Source organism: Panthera pardus, unplaced genomic scaffold (genome assembly GCF_024362965.1).
Source record: "Panthera pardus isolate Hobbes unplaced genomic scaffold, ASM2436296v1 HiC_scaffold_24, whole genome shotgun sequence".
Taxonomy (NCBI): Eukaryota; Metazoa; Chordata; class Mammalia; order Carnivora; family Felidae; genus Panthera; species Panthera pardus.
Window position 1 is genome coordinate 134,137,403 of NW_026526810.1, and position 18,836 is coordinate 134,156,238.

Sequence of the window (18,836 nt, forward strand, 5' to 3'; positions counted from 1 at the left end):
GGTCTAGAAATAACTTCCCTCCGTTGCTTGCCTCCTTCAGAGTAAGAAATTGGGAATAAGTGCTTGTTGAACAAACAGTTAACGAGCTAGGTTGTAGAGGGCCAACGGAGCCGTATCGGCCAAGATGGAGGAACCAGCCCAGAAAGGCCAACTGCGGAAGCAGTGCTCAGTTTCAGCTGTCTGCCTGCCTGTGTTTTGGCACGTGTCCTTGCTCTCCCTTGTGCAAACGCTGGGACCGGGGCTGCATCACCGGCCTCCTGGGGCACCAGCGGCTGGAAGCAGGCAGGTCAGGCTGAGCCCTGCTGTTGGGTGTGAAAGGCCGCAGGTCCCATCCAGGTGGAAGTCAGGGAAACGCCGAAGCTGAAACAGAATTAACCCCGGGGTCCTCTGAATCTGCAGCCTGAGCTTGTGTGGCCGCTTTTTCCTGGCGGGCACCACTGTGTTTGTTTTTATTTATTTTTGGGAGAGCGAGCGCGAGCAGGGGAGGGGCAGAGAGAGGGAGACACAGGATCCCAAGCAGGTTCTGGGCTCCACACTGCCAGCACAGAGCCTGACGCGGGGCTCGATCTCACAAAGGTGAGATCGTGACCTGAGCCACCCAGGCGCCCCTAACACGCACTGCTTTTTGCGTAGAAGTGGCCCGTTGCTGGCAGCAGGCCGTGAGCTGGCTTTCTGACTAAATGCCAAGGAGAGAGCCTGTCCCTGGCGGCCTCTGCTCCGGCAGTCCGCACGGTGTGACCGTTGTAGAGGGGAGAGCGGGGCAGCGTGGGGGTGGAAGCTGCGGTCCCGGTGCTGGTCCTGGTCCCGGTTCTGACTCTGTCACTCGCTCATGTGAGGTAGGCAGGTTTTTGACGTCTCTGGGCGTCCCTTGCAAGAAGGGGTAATGATAACACCACCTCTGGGATGCGTTGTGAGACTTTGACGGACACAAAAATGTTACTCGCTGGGGACTACCTAAGACGGAAAGGAAACGGCATCGGTGGGCCGCACCGTATCAGAGTCTAGGCTGACGCGAACGAGTTTTTGACCCCCACGCTCCCAGACAAGTGGTGGGTGCCTTTTATTATTTCTCGGATAAGAAAACAGTTACCGTAACGTGCCCACGGCCAGGGATAAGTGACAGAGCCGGGGCCGCATTCACCTGCCAGTGCCTCTAGTCCACACGCTCCGGGCAGGGGTGGGGGCCGCTGTCCGCACTGTGATGCCACCTCCCCAGTGCAGCCCCACAGGCAGGGAAATGCAGTCCAAAGAGGGACTGTGACCGGCCAGCCCAAGGTCCCAAAGACCCGCAGAACGGCTGTCAGCGGCTTGCGGAAGGATCTGGACGGATGGGACCGTGTGAGCCCTGCATCGGGGAGGAATGAAGGGGGGAGACGATGGGCCGGCCTTCAGGGGACCCTCCTAGGCAGCGTGTGCCACATTCCTTGAAGTCCGGTGTCGTCCCTATAGATTTGTGTGTTTGCGTATTTGCACTTACCGCCCAGGGAAACAAAGAGGGAGGAGGGAAAGGCAGGTGGGGCCCAGCCCAGGGAAGTCACCGGCTAGCGAAAGAGGGTGCTGGAGGCGGCGGCTGGGGGCTGCCGGCACGTTAGAGCATAGGAGGCCTCGGGTCCGAAAGTGAGGATTTCCCACGGGAACTGGTGGGACCCGCAGGGTTCCCGGCTCAGGGATGGCACGGGAGGGCTTCCTGCTGTTCCATCTGCAAACACGGCTCCTGGGGGCGAGCCTGAGCCGGAGACCCCCACTCAGGAGAGCGCGAGGCTGAGGCCTAGACAGCGCAGGGAGGCAGAGCTGAGGGGCAGTTTCCCCCCAGGGCCGGCATTCCCTGGAGACCGGTAGAGGGCAGAGCGGTAAGCCTGGTGGGACCGGGGAGATTAGCATTGCTCTACTGAGAGGGGCCGACCCGTTTCCGAAGGAGAGTGTGACGCCAGGTTTGGGCTGGCCACACAGACATTCCCTGCGCGCTTCCCGCCAGGCCCTGCGCAGGGTGCTTGGGACAAGAAGGTACAGGCGTGGGATTTGCCCTCAAGCTCGCAGTCCAGCGGAGTAAACGGTGGAGAGACTCCGGTATCGGCAGTGGGCGCGTTCCCTAGGGCACAAAGGGACAGGACGCTACAGAGGAGCGGCAAAGGGACAAGGGGGAAGCTACCCTCCCTGCCACCTGAGGGGCCAGGGAACGCTCCACAGGGACAGGGACCCACTTCACCTGGGCTCTATGGGTCCCGGGAAGTGCAGGCGAGTGTTCCTGGCAGAAGGAACAGCCACTGTGCCCACAGGTGTGGCGGTAGGAAGGGGTCCCAGGGCAGTGGGAGAGAGGCGTGCCTGCTGGCAGGTCGAAGGACTGAGCTCCTTGGAGCCGATCCGGCTGGGAAAGAAAGCAGGAGTGGCAGGGACTGGTTGGGAGGAAGCAGACGTGTCGGCAAGGAAGGAAGAGCGAGGAACAGCAGCAGGGATGCCCGGGGAGCCTGGGGAGAGCAGGTGGTCTACGCAAACAGTGCCTGGGCTTCTGGCTTTGGCCTCACCCGTTGCTTTCTGGCTCCGTGCCCACACTGTCCCATCCCACTGCCTGCAAGGGACAAGAGGAGAGCCGGGGGCGGGGGAGGGGGGGAGAGTCTTCTGGCAGACACCTGGTGTCACCACGGCCCGTGGGCTGGCCCCACAGGGGTCTGGCTGCTTCTCCACGGCCCCCAGAACCTGCTAGAATCAGGTAGGCAGGACGGTTCTGATAGGTTAGCCGGGAGGCTTCATTAAACATTGAGGCAGTGAAGCCCATTTGACGGCTGGCTGGCGTATCGGTTTCCCACTGCCTGAGCCGGGTGGCCGAGGAAGGACGGGTAAGTGGCCGGGATGCGAGAGGCGCCCTCCTGGACTGCGCCCGGGGCCCTGCCCGGAATGGTCAGCAGAGAGTGGACCTTCCACTGCTTCTGCTTCTGCCACTGCCACTGCACCGTGCTTTGCAGAGTGAGCTGTAGGTGACGGGTGCCTCCTCTCCGCTCCTCACGGGGGCTCCTCCCCGCTCCTCATGGGGGGCTCCTCCCCGCTCCTCACGGGGGCTCCTCCCGCTCTGCATGGGGGGCTCCTCTCCTCTCCTCACGGGGGCTCCTCCCTGCTCCTCACAGGGGCTCCTCCCCGCTCCTCATGGGGGGCTCCTCCCCGCTCCTCACGGGGGCTCCTCCCGCTCTACATGGGGGGCTCCTCTCCTCTCCTCACGGGGGCTCCTCCCCACTCTGCATGGGGGCTCCTTTCCCCCCCTTTATGGGGGTTCCTCCCTGCTCCTCACAGGGGCTCCTCCCACTCTGCATGGGGGGCTCCTCCCCACTCCTCATGGGGGCTCCTCCCCGCTCTGCATGGGGGCTCCTCTCCTCTCCTCACGGGGGCTCCTCCCTGCTCCTCACAGGGGCTCCTCCCCGCTCTGCATGGGAGGCTCCTCCCTGCTCCTCACAGGGGCTCCTCCCGCTCTACATGGGGGGCTCCTCTCCTCTCCTCACGGGGGCTCCTCCCCACTCTGCATGGGGGCTCCTTTCCCCCCCCTTTATGGGGGTTCCTCCCTGCTCCTCACAGGGGCTCCTCCCACTCTGCATGGGGGGCTCCTCCCCACTCCTCATGGGGGCTCCTCCCCGCTCCTCATGGGAGGCTCCTCCCTGCTCCTCACAGGGGCTCCTCCCTTTCTGCATGGGGGTTCCTCTCCTCTCCTCACGGGGGCTCCTCCCCACTCTGCATGGGGTGCTCCTTCCCCCCTTCATGGGGGTTCCTCCCCACTCCTCACAGAGGATCTCCCTGCTCCTCACAGGAGGTCTCTCCTCCCTGCTCTTGAGGGGGGTCCTCCCCATTCTCTCAGGGGGTTCCACCCCGCTCCTCACGAGGGGCTCCTCTCAGCTCCTCCCCGGGACTCTTCCCTTCTCCTCGTGGGGGCTCCTCCCTGCTCCTCACGGGGGCTCCTCCCACTCTGCATGGGGGGCTCCTCTCCTCTCCTCACGGGGGCTTCTCCCCACTCTGCATGGGGGCTCCTTTCCCCCCCTTTATGGGGGTTCCTCCCTGCTCCTCACAGGGGCTCCTCCCGCTCTGCATGGGGGGCTCCTCCCCACTCCTCATGGGGGCTCCTCCCCGCTCCTCATGGGAGGCTCCTCACAGGGGCTCCTCCCACTCTACATAGGGGGCTCCTCTCCTCTCCTCACGGGGGCTCCTCCCTACTCTGCATGGGGTGCTCCTTTCCCCCCCCTTCATGGGGGCTCCTCCCCCCTCCTCACAGAGGATCTCCCTGCTCCTCACAGGAGGTCTCTCCTCCCTGCTCTTGAGGGGGGTCCTCCCCATTCTCGCAGGGGGTTCCACCCCGCTCCTCACGAGGGGCTCCTCTCAGCTCCTCCCCGGGACTCTTCCCTTCTCCTCGTGGGGGCTCCTCCCTGCTCCTCACGGGCCCCTCCTCCCGCTCCCAGCTGCTGGGGTGGTGGGCGTGAGCTCTCCCGGGACGAGGCGCCTGCCAGTGGCTGACCAGAGGGTAAATGCTGTTTTTCACGGAGGCCTTGCGGAAGCACGGACAGAAGCAGCTGCGTGCAGACCGGGCTTGGGAGACGGCTGCCGTCCCAGCAGCGCCGGTCGCTGGAGGCGCGTGTGGCCTCGGGTGGTTGCTCACCCTTTCTGAGCCTCAGTTTCCCCACCTGTGAGAGGTCTGATAGGCCCCGCCCTGGATAGCTGAGCAGATCGATGACCAGAATCCCGTAAAGGCGCTTTGTGAGTCACACTGTAAAGGCGCGATGTATTTTCATTGTACTTCGTTCCGTTTGAGATTCTTCTCGAGGTTGGTTCTTTGTCCTGAAGCGAGCTTGTTAGGAAACGGCTACTTCACCTGGAAAGTGAGTGGCCTGGGGAGCGCAGCCCGAGCGGACGAGGCAGGCTGGCTGCCAGTGTCCCGGCCTGGACCCTGGGAGCCTGGATCCCAGCCCCGCTTCCCCCCGCGAGCAAGTGCTCCCTTCCCCCGGGCCTCAGGAGCCCCATGCGCCAGGACAGGGACAGGGAGGTGGGGCTGCTCGCCGGCACCCAGGCCGGCACAGGGCAAAGGCCCGTCCTCTGCAGGCTCCAGGCGGGTGCTCCTCACCGTGCGGCCTTTCCGAAACGCGGTCCCCGCGTCTACATGGGCTGGCCTTCCAGGGCTACGGGCCGTTTGGACGCTGGCCTCTCTGCCACGGCTCTAGACGTTGGTCACCGTGGGGTGACGGTTGAACCGTAACGGGAGGGCTCAGGAACGAGGGTCTGTTACAGGAGTCCAGCGGGTGACAGCTGGCCCTGGTGCTCTGAGTGAAACAACACAGGTGGGCTCACGCATCAGCCCGCTGCGAGCTCCGATTCATTGGTAAGGCCTCGGAGGAAAGGCGCCGGAAGATTCACGCGGGCTAACTTCAGGCAAGCGACTGAACCGTCTCTCGTCAAAGCAGGAGACGGCAGTGGCAGTCAGGATCCGTCTACCGCTGAGCCGAGCACAGGAGGGGGGCTCAGCACCGCCACCCTGGTTTCCTAAGCGCAAAGGTGCGGAGACAGCTGCCTGTCCGGCCAGAACCCTGGGCTAGGAGACCTTTGTCCCGGGCGCTGGTCCCAGCTCTGCCACCAATTCCTGTGTGGCCTTGGCGAGGCGCCTCTGAGGACTCAGGCCCGGATCACAGACTCCGTTCCCACACGGACACTAGCTTGCTCGGCAGCAGAGGCCTGGAAACGAGAGGGGGAGGATTGCTAAGGAATTGGTCTGGGAGGCCTGCCCCCGTTGCAAAGTGCCGCCCTGAGTCAATCCAGAATGCAGGGACCCTCCAGAGGGAGAAGGAGGCAGCCAGAGACGTGGCAGAGGGGCGGAGGGGGCCTCAGAGGGGCTTGGGACTCTGCCCAGCCCAGATTAGGTAGCTGTCCTTCGCCGGCCAGAAATTCCATCAAGCATCACTGAGCAGGTGCTAGATCCTTTGTCCTGGGATCTCAGGTTCCCTCTTTTTCAGGAGGCCCAGGGGATGCCTTTCCTATAGAGGCTAACTCGAAACCTAGCCTGTCCCTTCTGTCCCAGAGGAGAGGGGAGGCTGGCGTCCCAGAGCCTCATGAATGTTAATGGACGGGCAGAAGGACAGCCTCTCTCAGGAGGAGGTGTCGGCAATGCCTCGGCTTATCTGCCCACCTCAGGCTGTATAATTTAACGTGGGCGCCCGGGCCAGGAGCTGTAGGGCCCCCGTCTGCCTTGCAGCACCAGACTTATGGGGATGGAGTCACACAGGAGCACTTGTGCCCTCCCTGGGGACTCTTAGCCCTGTGCTTCTTTATTATATGGTGGTGCATCTACTCATACCTCATTTGGAAGTTCACAAAGAGGGAAACGATCCCACAGTCTCCTCCCCATATTGGGGTATTTCCTTCTTTGTCCTTTTATTATTTTTTTTAATCTTTATTTGTGAGAGAGAGCGTGAGCGGGGAAGGGGCAGAGAGAGAGAGGGGACACAGAATCCGAAGCAGGCTCCGGGCTCCGAGCTGTCAGCACAGAGCCTGATGCGGGGCTCGATCTCATGAACCGTGAGATCGTGACCTGAGCCGAAGTCAGACGTTCAACCGAGCCACCCGGGGCCCCTCCTTCTTTGTCCTTTTAAATTGTAGAGATTTAGAACTGTGTGATCCTTGGTTCCATCCTTCTCACTTTATGGGAAACTGAGGCCCAGGGATGGGAAGGACTCCCCAGGATACCTGGCCACTTAGAGCAGAACCCCAACAAGAACTGGGGTGTCCTGGCTCCAGGTTCACCCTGAAGGGGATTTGTGGACCCTGGAGCAGTCCAGGAGAGGCCAGCCAGGCGTGGGGAAAGACTAGAAAGTGGGAATGAGGGGTAGCGGGAGGACTGGGCCATCTTCCCCGGGGTGGGGCCTGGAGCAGGCATGAGCACCGTCTACTGCACAGAGGCCTCTAGGCCAGCACGTGAAAGACCGCCTGTCTGGTCCCACGGGGGACCCTTGGGAACTGGGCCCTCAGGACTCCAGCCCACGAGGAGGAAGAGCAGCGGTGAAAACCCTACACAGAGCCTGTGCACAGCACATAGTAGCTGCTCAGTACACTCGGGTCCCCTCTTCCCTCATCCCATCTGTGGTATTTTCCCAGTGCCACCTCCGTTGGCGACCTGCAGTGTCTCTCCTGCTGTAGTGTCTCAGGGCTTATGAGGCACAGTCCCCGGCTTGGCCACTGGCTGTTTCCAGCCACGAGATGAGAGCTTTAAGAATGTGGCGCCTGCTGTAGTCTCAACATTTGGCTAGAGATCTTCACACAGTCTGCCTGGGGTGTAATCGTTCGTTTAGTCAACAAATATTTGCTGAGTGTTGACCGTATGCCAAGAACGACATTATGTGCTGGGAATACAGAGAACAAAACGGTTAAGTCCCTGGAGAGAAAGTCAGACCACTCTGTTGGCCTGGGTTCGTTTTGCTGTCTGTCCTGGCACGTACAGGCGGAGTGGACAGGGAGCTCGGCGCCAGCAGGGTCCCCACAAGGAGGTGCCCCTGCAGCCGAGCGGGCCCCGGGCCCAGCAGCGAGGTCGGGGGTTGCGAGTGGGGCATCGGCCACATCTGGTTCATTCTCCTGGAGCCGGGTCATGCCATTGGGTTTCCCTCTCTGAGCTGCTCACCCCTGCCCTGCTCTGTTTCCTGAGGATGGTCACACCTCGCATCGGAAGCCCTTGGCAGATCCTTACGTCGAAGACAGAAGGTATAGAAGCCTTTAGAGAGTACCAGCGCCAGGCATGGTCTCATCCCACCTCGGAACAGCCCTGGGAAGGGTGTGGTGATCATTAACACCCTGCTCACGGGCGAGAAACCGAGTGGGACTGGCCGGCCCCAAGTCCCCCCGGAGCCACGGGGAGAGGCGCCGTCCCTCAGAGATGACCTCAGACCCCCTGGCCCCACTTTCCCCTTTGGTCCGGCTGACTTCAGTGCCTCGGGTCAGTCACATTGACTCTCCGCTCGATCTCTCAGCCTCTGTGGCGTGAAGGCCAGCCCTGTCCCCTCTGGCCAGGCTTCCGCGTCGCCCCTCCCCCGTGGGCCCCTGGCTGGAGTCCATGGCTCCGGTTTTGTTTTCTCCCCTGTCTTCCCCCCGCTCACTGACCCGTGGGGCTGAACAGTCCTCCTCCGGGTCTGCACCGTGTTCTGTAGAAGCAGGCGTTCGGCGGGACTTAAAGCCTTCTGGAAAGCGGCCTCCCAGACGGCCGCAAGTCAGTGCCTTCCCCAGGAAGCGTCCCCGTCCAGCGGGGGCCTGGAGGCGAGTGTCGGCGGGGGCCTGGAGGCGAGTGTCGGCGTGGGCCGCGCCCTCTGTCCCCGTCCCTCTCTGGGTGTTCAGACGGGAGGCCCCCTGCCCTGGCCTGCCCCCCGCTGTGAGCTCTCGTGCCGGCCCCGGGGCCCACACGCCGGTCGTGCACGGGCACCTGTGTCACCCCACCTCACGTTTTCCTCCCTCCTGCTCGTCTGCGAGGCCCGTAGGGTCTTTGTTTTCACTTTGGCAAAACCTGTCGGAGGCGAGCGAGGGAGGGTGAGGGTTGACTTGGTGGGCGCCCCAGGCCACCTCCCACACACAACGAGCTGTGACCCCGGGGCCATCGTGAGGAGCCCCCTGGCCTTGGCGAGCCCCCTCACCTCCCCGAGACACCAGCAACGCCTTCTGCGGGGCCGCGGTGGGCCCAGCCGGGCGGCGGCAGCGAAGGCAGCGCTCTGTAAGTGGACCGTGAGGCGCCTTCCTGAGGGCAGCAGCAGCCCGACTGGGGTAAAGGGCCGTGCGAGTGCGCGGGACGCAGGCAGGTCAGTGATCGGTGAGACGTTTGGACTCCGTGGAGAGGCCGCCCAGACCGTCTGCGTTAAACACGAACAAAAGCGCGTGTGGCGCAGGCCTTTGTGGTGTACAGGGGGCTTCTCCGTGCATCGCGTCTCTTCCGCACAGCAGCCGCGTGAGGCTTTAGGCTTCGTGCTGACTCTCATTTTATAGACGACGAGGCCCGGCTCCCGCGTGCGGGGCAGAGCTCTGGCCAGGCCTCCTCCCTGCCGACCCTGGGCCGCCTCACCCGCCGGCCCACCCAGGTCGGTACCTGTGGGGAGGGGGCCGTTGAACGTGATCTCCCCGAACAAGTGTCTGCCGTATGTGTGCGGAGGGGCGCCGCGCGACCGCAGAAGGTGACCGCGAGTCCGCGCGCAGCTGCGTGCAGAGCCGAGGGGCACGTCGAACGGAATGGCCTGTGAGAGGCTGGGGCAGGCTGTCTGTCTCTGAGGCTTGCCCCCAGGCGTCCGGCCAGCAGTGGGGTCCTGGTGCTGGCCGGGAACCGTCCCCCGGTCGGCCTGCTCTCTGAACAAGCCCGAACTGGGGGATCGCTTGTGTTTCTGTGGCTTACCTCTTCAGTGCTTTTCTTTTTATCTCAGCGAGGTCAGCCCCGTCCCTTCCTGTGCTTCTCCCAGCCGGGCTGGCGGTCGCGAGTTCCCTCTAACCGACTCGAGTCCCCTCTAACCGACTCGAGTCAGCCAAATATCCCCGGCGTGAGCCAGGCGCTGCGCACACAGTGACGAGGAAGGGACGTGGTCTCTGCCTTCGAGAAACTCAAGACCTCACAGGGAGGAGAAGATTGCTCACAAAGCGTTAGTGAGAAAGTTGAGACAGAGGCCCTTGCGGGTCGAGCGGCAAGGAGCGTGAGAGGATGTGGGAAGGCTTCCTGGAAGAGGCGACCGTGGAGTTGAGCCTTGCGGACAGAACCCCGCACAGGACAGAGAGGTGGGGAGCACGGCACGTGGTCAGACTTAGGGAGTAGATGCCAAAGGGCCGCTGCGGAGGCGGGGACAGGAGCAGCGGCTGCGGGGCCGGGCCCCTGAGGGTCAGGCTTGTGTTCTCCGCAGACCGCAGAGGCTGTGACATCAGCGTGGAAGAGGGGCGGGAAGCACGGGGAGAGACAGCGGAGCCGAGGGTCCTGTCGGCCGACCGAGGCATCGGGCCCAGCAGAGAGATGCCGAGGCGGCCCCCGGGGGTGGAGAGGCGGGCGGACTCAGGATCTGCGACGGCGCTGCAGTGAGACCCTGTAAACGACTCCAAGCGGGCGGCCGGAGGAGGAGGAGGCCGGGCCTCCACCTGCCCGCTCAGCTGGACCCTGAAGGCAGAGGTGCGGCTGGCCTGAGGTGACTCCGTGGTGTGGGGGACTCTGCACGCCTCCGTCTCGGCTTCCAGTCCCCCCGCACGGGGACTTGTTGGAAAGAACAGCGGGACAGATGGGGGTGATGAACAGCTCCCCAGGGCTCCCACCCTGAGGCTTCCCCCGGAGAAGCACGTGCACTGTGCCAGGAGGTTTCCCAAGGAGCCTTAGACAGTTCGGAAGGAGTTCCTCCCTGTCCCTCCTCCCTGCCTCCGCCGCTGGGGCCACTGGGGCCAGCGGGTGGGATGGGCCAGGAGTACGGAGACAGCGAGAGCCTCACATCTGCTGCAGATACCCCGTGTGACGCTGGTGGGCCCTTCCCCGGGCCCCGGCCCCCACCTCTGAGACGAAGGGACCGTGCTTCCTGGTGTTAAGGATCCTCATAGCTCGAAAGAGACTAACGTTTTCTTAGTTTGGGAAGAGTGGAAGGTCTTATGCATCGTCTTATGCCAAGCATTGTCTCTTCCTGCTCTGTCGTGACTAAAATTCCAGCTGTTTTGAAAGCTGTCTGCAGTGCCGGGACCAGGGTCCCCTGGGAGCAGCCAGGCTCCTGACGGATGTCCTGCACCCTCTGGAGGGACAGGCTGGCTGAGGGCGTTAGGAGGAAGTCCAGCCCAGCAGGCAGAATGAGGGACCCCAGCACAGGACCACCACGGACCACTGTGCAGGCTGTCGGCTGCCTCCTGGGGTCCTGACAAATGTTCCTAGTGACTGAGGCCGGACCAGGCCACCAGATGAAGAGACCCCTGAGCGACTAGCAGAGCCCAGGGCATCCCGCGACCTCAGCGCCAGGGTGGGGCCTGGCTCTCCAGTCTTCAGACCAGGTGACAGACAGGGTCTCCAGGACAGGGGCTCAGCCCTGGAAGAAGGGCAACTCCAGAGTCAGACATGGGCTCAGCAGCAGAGGCCGGGCCCTGGAGCGAGGCAGGGGCCAGTTTTCCAGAAGTCCAGCCAGCGGCTGAGCAGCTCAGGCCTGATTCCCAGACCCAGGAGCCGAGGTGTCTTGAATCCCTCGTGCCTCAGCTGGGACGAGTGGGTAGAGGCACGGAGCCTCTGGGTCGGGGTCGGGGGACACCTGTCCAGTCTGGGGGAACGCAGCCCCTTCCCTACGGCTCTGCTGGTGGCATGCCACCTGCCACCCTCGTTCTCTGCTCTTAAGCGGGTCTCCATCTGACCCCACGAGTGACTGAACAGAAGAAAGACAGTGGCCTTTCGCAGGCCGTCTGAGTCTGGCTCCGCCACCTGCTGTCTGTGAGACCCTGAGCGGGTCACTTCCCCTTGCCGGGCCACGCCCTTGCCTGTCACGGGTCCTCGAGGGGGCTGCCTGCCAGGGCCGCGAGAGTGGGGAGGAGTTCTCACTGAATCGGGAAAGTGCCTGCACCGCGCACGCAGCACTGTGTTCCTGGTCCTGAGCACGAGGAGGGAGCTGTTTTAATTGTTCTGATGCGCGCACCGAACACACATCACGTGCTGTTTATAGCCAGAAAAACCGACTTTTAAAAAAGAGCAAAATTACACGCTAATTAATTAATTTTAAAGATGCGTTTAGAGACAGGGAAAGAAAACTAGCGTTGGTTTCGCGCCCGTCGGGTGCCAGGCCGCCACACCAGATCCTTGCAAAGGTCGCGTCTGTAAAAGCGTGCAGGCACCATCTCTCCTGCCGTCTGACGGCAGCCGAAGGCACCAATGAGCGGGGGCGGGGCCGGCCGGGTCCACCCAGGGAGGCATTTTCCCTGGAGCCCCACAAGGCCATTTCCTCCCACCAAGCAGCGGGCCCACCGCCCACCACCCGGGTCCTCCTCCTTCCCCGGCTGAAACATTCGCACCGGAGCCAGGATACCAGCCAGGCAAGGCTCACCGGAAACTTGACTGGAACGGATCCCGGGGCCCAGGACGGCAAGGTCCAGAAACAGCCAGACGTGGAGGCTCACTCTGGGCGTGGAAAGACTCCACCCATGCTGTGTCCCACCTGATGGCGGAGACAGGGCCTCCGAGGGCGGCGGGCAGGCTTGAGACCTCGGTGTAAGAGAGCACGTGGTCTCGTGGGAGGTAGGGGCTCCCGTGGCTGGGATCACGCCGGACTACCTGCCTGGGAAGCACACAGGACACTCCTGGGCCGGGCAGGAGGCTGCCCTGGAATCGGACAATCTGTTTCAGCTTTGAGATTCTGTTGCTCTCTGTCCCGCTGTGCCCCTGATCCAGGGGACAACCTGCTAATCCCTCAGTGGCTTGAAGCGCCTGTGGGAGAACCTTCTGTATGTCATGGAGTTTGCTGTGGACTGAGCGTCGCTGCCACTTTATCCCCGGGAGGAGACAAACCCCTGTGCCATCAGTGAAGTATGAGACCCACTTGCCCAGATTCTCTGCCCTGTCACTGACTCTGTGCAGCTCCCCGGTGACACCTGAGCTGGCAAAGACCAGGAACAATCAGCTCTTTCTCAGGTTGGGGCAGAAGCCTGCCTTTTCTTGTAAATGTGGTACCGCACCAGCCCCCACCCGAACATAGGGCATAGGCAGCCGACCTGGACTGCCCTGGGCCCTGCCTTCAGGGTCCAGGGTGAGGGTGTGGCCCGGAAGTCTTCGTGGTCGCTCGGTGACAGCCTCTGCCATCTGGGCCTCGCTGTCTCCTTCCCACCCACAGCCGCAGGCTCCTAGATGCAGGCAGGAGGGCCCCGCGCCGCGGTGAGGGGCGCGGGCTGTGGCGCCTCCAGACCAGGTGCGAAATCCCTGGCTCTGACGCTTAACCCGCCGCCAGGGCCATTCCTGTGCCCAAAGGGCGGGCCAGAGAGAAGGGGGCGGGACGGAATGCCTCCTTTGGGTTTTGGCGATGCCGAGCACACTGGCGATTTGGGTTGGAACAGCTTTGTAGGACATGCAGAGGCCGGAGCCACGGTGGGGCGTGAGGTCGCGGCAAACACAGCTTGAGAGGGAAGGAGGGGGTCTCTGCAGCTGAAGGGCCGTCTCGGCCGTGTGAGCAACGCGGTCCCGTTCGCTGGCTCCAAGAGAAAAGCGCCGAGACGGGCAGAGAGGCAATTGAGGGGGACAGGATAGGGATGGTGGTGTACCTGTTGAGAGGTCAGGGGGTCTCCTGCAGGCCAGGGGGAGCAGAGACGGGGAGCGTTGTGGGTTGGTCTGCCGGGGCCTTTCTACCCACTAACCACTGTGCTTCTCTGCCCCGCAGGCCCCTCCACCCAGCGTCAGGTGCAGAATGGCCCCTCTCCTGACGAGATGGACATCCAGAGAAGGTAACCCCCTGCCCAGCAGGGCCAGGACCCCAGAGACACACACTGGGGCGGGGGGCGGGGCGGGGGGAGGTGGACAGGCTTGACCAGAGGGAAGAGGGAGCACGTTTGTGGCTGTTTGGCCAGAGCGAGGAAGGGAACGTGTGGCCTCATGGGGACGGCCGGTCTGCGGCATCCTAGGTGCGTTCCTGGGACTGAACTCAGCCCTCCCGCATGTGTAGGGATAGCTGTGATGTTGGGGAGGGTGCAGTAACGCGGCCGAGGCCACCCTGCTGGAGACGGGCGGACGCGACCCTCCTGTGGCCTCGGGCGGGTGCCACAGCCTCTCAGGAGGATCTTAACCCCCTGCCCACTCCCCTCCCACCTGAGATTAAGGTGGACAAAGGCCATGAGCGCCCTTGGGGATCACAGCTTTTCGACAGCTTGGCCAGGGCTGTGTTGTTGCCGTTTGCCAGCCCGTGGAGTATGGGCCGTAAGGTGACCCCCAACCCCTCCAAGGAGCTTCTAAAGTGCTCAGACAGGGAGGAAGGGCCAGTGCCGTTGTCCTGAAGTTATAGAAGAGACCCCGGTGGCCAAGGAGGGAGCAGCCTCCCAGGTCACGTCGCCAGGGAAGGGGGGGCCAGGGGCTCTGCCCCTCTGATAGGCTTGGAGCCAGGCTGTGCCGAAGTTCTTGGGGGGTGGGGGGGGCGGGCCTGCAGCCAGACTCACATGGAACCCTGGGCCGGGAGTCGGGGAGGCCACATCCCCCCCAGCTCAGCTAGCTGTGAGGGTCTCCGAGGCCTGTCTTCCTCTAGCCTGTCACCCACTCTAGGGAGCGAGGGCCACAACTCCGTAACCTCTGGGTGCCTTCTGGCCCCAACGGTGTACTTTGTAACCCTGGGCAAGTTCCTGCTCTAGACCTCAGTCTCCCACTGGAAGAGAGCAGCGATAATCCTTGCTCTGCTCACCTCCATGAAATGAGGTAAAGGTGGCAGTGTGCTTCTAGACTGCCTACAGGCGGGGGAGACTCCTTTTATCAGTTCCCATTCGTCTGTCAGTTCCCTGGGCCTGTCTCCTGGCCTGTCAGGATAGAGCATGTTGCAGTTTATGAAAGGCTTTTACAGGCTTTGCCTCGTTTACCCCTCACGCTGACCCTCCGGGGTTCCTGTTGCTGGTACTGTTCTCACACGAGCCCGCTGAAGCTGAGAGTGGAAAGGACTTGCCCAAAGTCATGAGCAGTTAGAGGCGGAACCAGGACTGACAGCCAGCGTGGTCCCAGCTCTGCCGGGTGCCCTGGCCGCCTCCACCCCGAGAGGGGCGTGCGTGAGCCCCACCAGGCCCAGGGATGACTGTTCGGGGCAGACGAGTCCTAACAGATCCCTGAGAACTGGTTAAACACCACCCTGCGTTCCCCTGACCCACCAGCCGGGTCCAGAGTTCCTTCGCGAGGCCGCCTGCAGTCCGCTGTCCGTGGGCCAGAGCATCCCCTGCAGGCCCCTCTGTGAACTGCAGGAGTCAACCCAGGCCACAGGGCAGGGGACCCTGCTCCTGCTGGTCACCTCACACGAAGGGAGGCCAGGGGAGAGGTGACTTACGTGGGGCCAGTCGTGCGGTGGGGATTCCAAGCACAGGAGCCTTCTGTTCGCTCACAAACAGGGTCTGAAGCCCACACCTGATTTTTAAGTACTTCCAAAAGCCTCCCTTTTGCCAAGGGCTTCTGAGCCTATGGATCCTGCTGGGCAGGTTGGAGTTTCTTCCGGGTGATGCTGCCGCAGTTTGGTAGAGACGCTGATGCTGACACGGCCGGAGCTGTCCCAGCCTCTCCTACCAGCGGGGTCTTTTCCGCCATCTCGTCGGGCTCGCACGTTGTCGTCCTCACCGGAGCCCCCGAGACATGTGCCCTCGTGCTTACTCTGCGGAGAAGAGGCCCAAGAAAGGGGAGTGACTTACCCGCGGTCACAGAGCCGTGCTCCCAGAGCAGGAGCCAGAAGGGCCCGTCCCTCTAGACGGTCCCCTCTGGAGGAGGTGCTGTGCGCCAGCCGCTGGACGAGCCCCGTGTACTCGTTCCTTCACAAAGCGCTTACTGGGCAGCGGCCACGGGCCAGGCGCAGGGCCGGCCCCGGACCGGCACGAGCTCACCGCAGACCGAGGGTGCCGTGTGGACGCAAGGCCAGCACCCTCCCGCCCTGCCGGCCGCCCTCCCCGCCTCCCCCGCCTCCCCCGCCTCCCCCGCCCACGGCCAGACCACCGCGTGCCTCCAGCGTGCTCCCCCGCTGAGCCCGGAGGAGGTGTGAGAGCATCCCCCGACCCCGTGTTGCACGGGCAGAGCTAAGTGGAGCTGGCTCACGCCGACTGAAGCCTTGCTGCTGTCCCCGGTCTGCCCCAGCACCTCAGTCCCGGATTCTGAGGACCTATTTGTGGGTCAGTGTCCTCACTCGACCCGCCTTTACGAGCACCCGAGGTCGCTCTGCCTTCAGGAGCTAGGAGGTCAGTTCCCGCCGAGGCACACAGAGCAGTGCACTGAGCGTACCAAATGGCTCTCTGATGGAAGCCTGGCCTGCGGCTGGCTCTGTGGTAGAAAGAATGAGGACAGACAGCCTTAGCGTCCGCTTCTCCTGGCAACCGGCGATTCCTGAAGCTCGTTCCGGGGAATGTAGTCAGGTGTCCTGAGAATGAACGACCCCGAGGTCAGGTCTGCTGTGGCCCCAGGGCCCCCAAAGCCAGATGGGCACGTCCGGCCCGGGGAAAAGCTCGGTCACTCAGCCGGACGGTCGCCCGAGCCTTCCTGAGGGCCTCCCCGTCCACGTGTGCCTGGGACTGTTCGAGGGGGCCTGCCGGCACTCGCCTGTTTGGGGACCTGGAACCAGTCACGCGCCCCACCTCCCTGAAGTGAGGGCAGCAAGCCCGGCCGTCAGGGCCAGGGCGGACGAGGCAAGCTCGCTGCCAGGGCCCCCAGCCCGGGGCTCTCGGGGAATGCCAACGGAACCCGACTCTGCAGCCTGGGCTCCCGCACACAGAGCCACGTTGTTCTCGGCATCGCGAGGTCAGACCCGCTCTGCCATTGTTGTCTTTCAGACAAGTGATGGAGCAGACCCAGCACCAGCAACAGCGTCAGGAGTCTCTAGAGAGAAGAACCTCAGCCACAGGTGAGACCCCCTCTGGGAACCGCTCCCCGCCCCCCGCCACACCCCGCCCTTCCCGGGGTGCTCGGGCCTCTGTGAAGAGCCTCTGGCTGCGTCGATCTCCACGTGTCACGGTCACGTCCGGTGAAAGACAACAGAGCTGGGGGAAGGGGAGTAGCCCAGCCTGGCCCGGCCCTTGTCCCCCACCACTCACTGGCTGATTAGACACTCAGCGGCCACAGGCCTTGTCTCCGGCACCGTGCTGAGGGCTAGGGACACGCAGGGACGGACAAGGCAGAATGCCGCCCCCGCCCCAGGGAGCCCAGTGTCCGGCCAAGGACCCCGGATCATCCCAGTGCACACGTGGTGGCCAAGTTAGTGTGAGATATAAAGACACACAGAGGAGGGCCCCGCCTGCCCCGGGAGTCAGAAGCCCTCCAGAGATGCAGTGTTATCCCAGCGGTTGAGTGGAACTCAGCACAGGACAGCAGAAGATTCGCTGAAGAGTGACAGTGTTGATTAGTAAGCCGAGGACTTCACAGCTTATAGAGTGTTTCCATGTCCTTCGTTTTGCTAACTTCTCTCAGACGCCCCGTGAAGTAAGCAGGCGCGTGTCCCCCTGGCTTACTGATGAGAAAACCGAGCCCCGGCCCCTGCCCCAGTGACGGGAGCCCCCACTGGTGCAAATGCTGGCTTCTAGCACCCCCTGTCACCTCGACCCCTTCCGGGACCCCGCCCCGCTCTGGTCCACCCTCCACTTTGCTGATGCGCAGCTGACCTCGTCACGTGTCCCCCCTTCCCGTCCCTCCCGAGCAGGCTGGCCCCCCAGTGCGCAGGCTCGGTTCCCGCAGACCTGGTGGCTCCTTGCACCTCTCCAGTGCCTCTCCAGCACTCCCCGTCCTCTTCTCCCTCCTTCACCAAACTTGACTCCTGCTCTCTGTCACTGTCCCGGCACCGTGGGCACGTCCCCGAGGATGTCTTCTCTGAACTGGCCCTGAAGTTGAACCCCTCTTCGTGTGCCGAGACGGCACCACGGGCCTCCCCCCGTAGCAGTTGCCATCCTGCCACAGCTGCGTCTGCACGCTCATCTGTGGGACTGGCTCACCGCTTCCCCGCGAGGCCATGAGCAGAGAGCCTGTGGCCGCTCTCCCCAGCGCCCGGCATGGTGCTGAGCACGCGGTGGAGCTCAGTAGGCCCTGGAGGGAGGGCTCGCTGGATGGTGGACAGAGGACTGCCCGGCCCTCTGCATTGCTCCCTGACACGCGCCCTGGTCGGCCCTGCGACCGTGGGTACCTGCCTCGGTCCCCCGAGGCCACGGTCGGTCACAACGGCATCTGAGGGACCTACCTCTGCCAGTGCCCAGGGTAAAGCTAGGTACGGAGACGGAAAACGAGATACGCACCAGAGCGCATCTGTCACGGGAAGACCACGACAGGAGCTAGAGAAAGTTAGCTGAGCTCAAGGAATGCTGGGAAGACCAGCGGAGGGAGTGACTAGACCAGGGCTAGGTGCGTCCTGCGGGGGCTTCCTGGAAGAGGCAACCTTGAGCTTGTCCCTCAGAGGAGCAGGCTGCCTGCTGTCCGTCCTCCCAGGGGAGCACCAGCTGGGGACTGGGGCCTGACTGAGCCCCACCCTTGTATTTCAGGACCCATCCTCCCACCGGGGCACCCCTCGTCTGCAGCCAGCGCCCCCCTCTCCTGTAGTGGGCCCCCACCCCCGCCTCCGCCCCCTGTCCCGCCTCCACCCGCAGGGGCCACTCCGCCTCCCCCACCCCCACTGCCAGCCGGAGGAGCGCAGGGCGCCAGCCACGACGAGAGCTCCGTGTCAGGACTGGCCGCTGCCTTGGCTGGGGCCAAGCTGAGGAGAGTCCAGCGGGTAAGCGTCCCTGGGTGTGGGCGGGCCGGCCCGGGGCCCTTTCGAACTGCCCTCGTCTACCAGACGCCGGGAAAGGCCCCCAGCCTGGACGCCACCCCTGCCACGCGGCGCCACACCAGCCACAAGGTGCTGGCGGTTGCTGCTGGCCCTCACGCTGACCGTCACGAGTGGGGCGGGAGGCCTCGCAGACGAGAACTGAGGCATCGGCAGGGAAGCGGTTCGCCCACCATCCGGCCCGTCAGCTGCAGGGTTCGCACTCAGCCCCGGGTCTCCTGGATCTGAATCCATCCTGCTTCCCCCGCGACCCTGGAGGCCAGCCGCACCACACCCACCGCCTGTCCCAGCACGTCTGGGGTGGCCCGGGAGGGGGAGCGGCCCCAGGGCAGCTGAGGGCGGCTGTGGCTCTGAGAACACCCGCGAGACAGAGTTTGGCTTCCTTCCCGAGACGTGCCC

General features: G+C 63.6%; 1 protein-coding gene across 5 annotated transcripts in view; it reads left to right on the top strand.

Moving 5' to 3' along the window:
- EVL (Enah/Vasp-like) overlaps positions 1 to 18,836 on the top strand; it is a 151,131-nt gene that overhangs the window by 117,786 nt on the left and 14,509 nt on the right. For all 5 annotated transcript variants that reach the window (XM_053889812.1, XM_053889807.1, XM_053889808.1 and 2 more), the window contains exons 4-6: positions 13,347 to 13,410; positions 16,462 to 16,532; positions 18,154 to 18,383. In XM_053889812.1, coding sequence (XP_053745787.1) covers positions 13,347 to 13,410; positions 16,462 to 16,532; positions 18,154 to 18,383 — 365 coding nt within the window. The remainder of the gene's footprint in view (positions 1 to 13,346; positions 13,411 to 16,461; positions 16,533 to 18,153; positions 18,384 to 18,836) is intronic.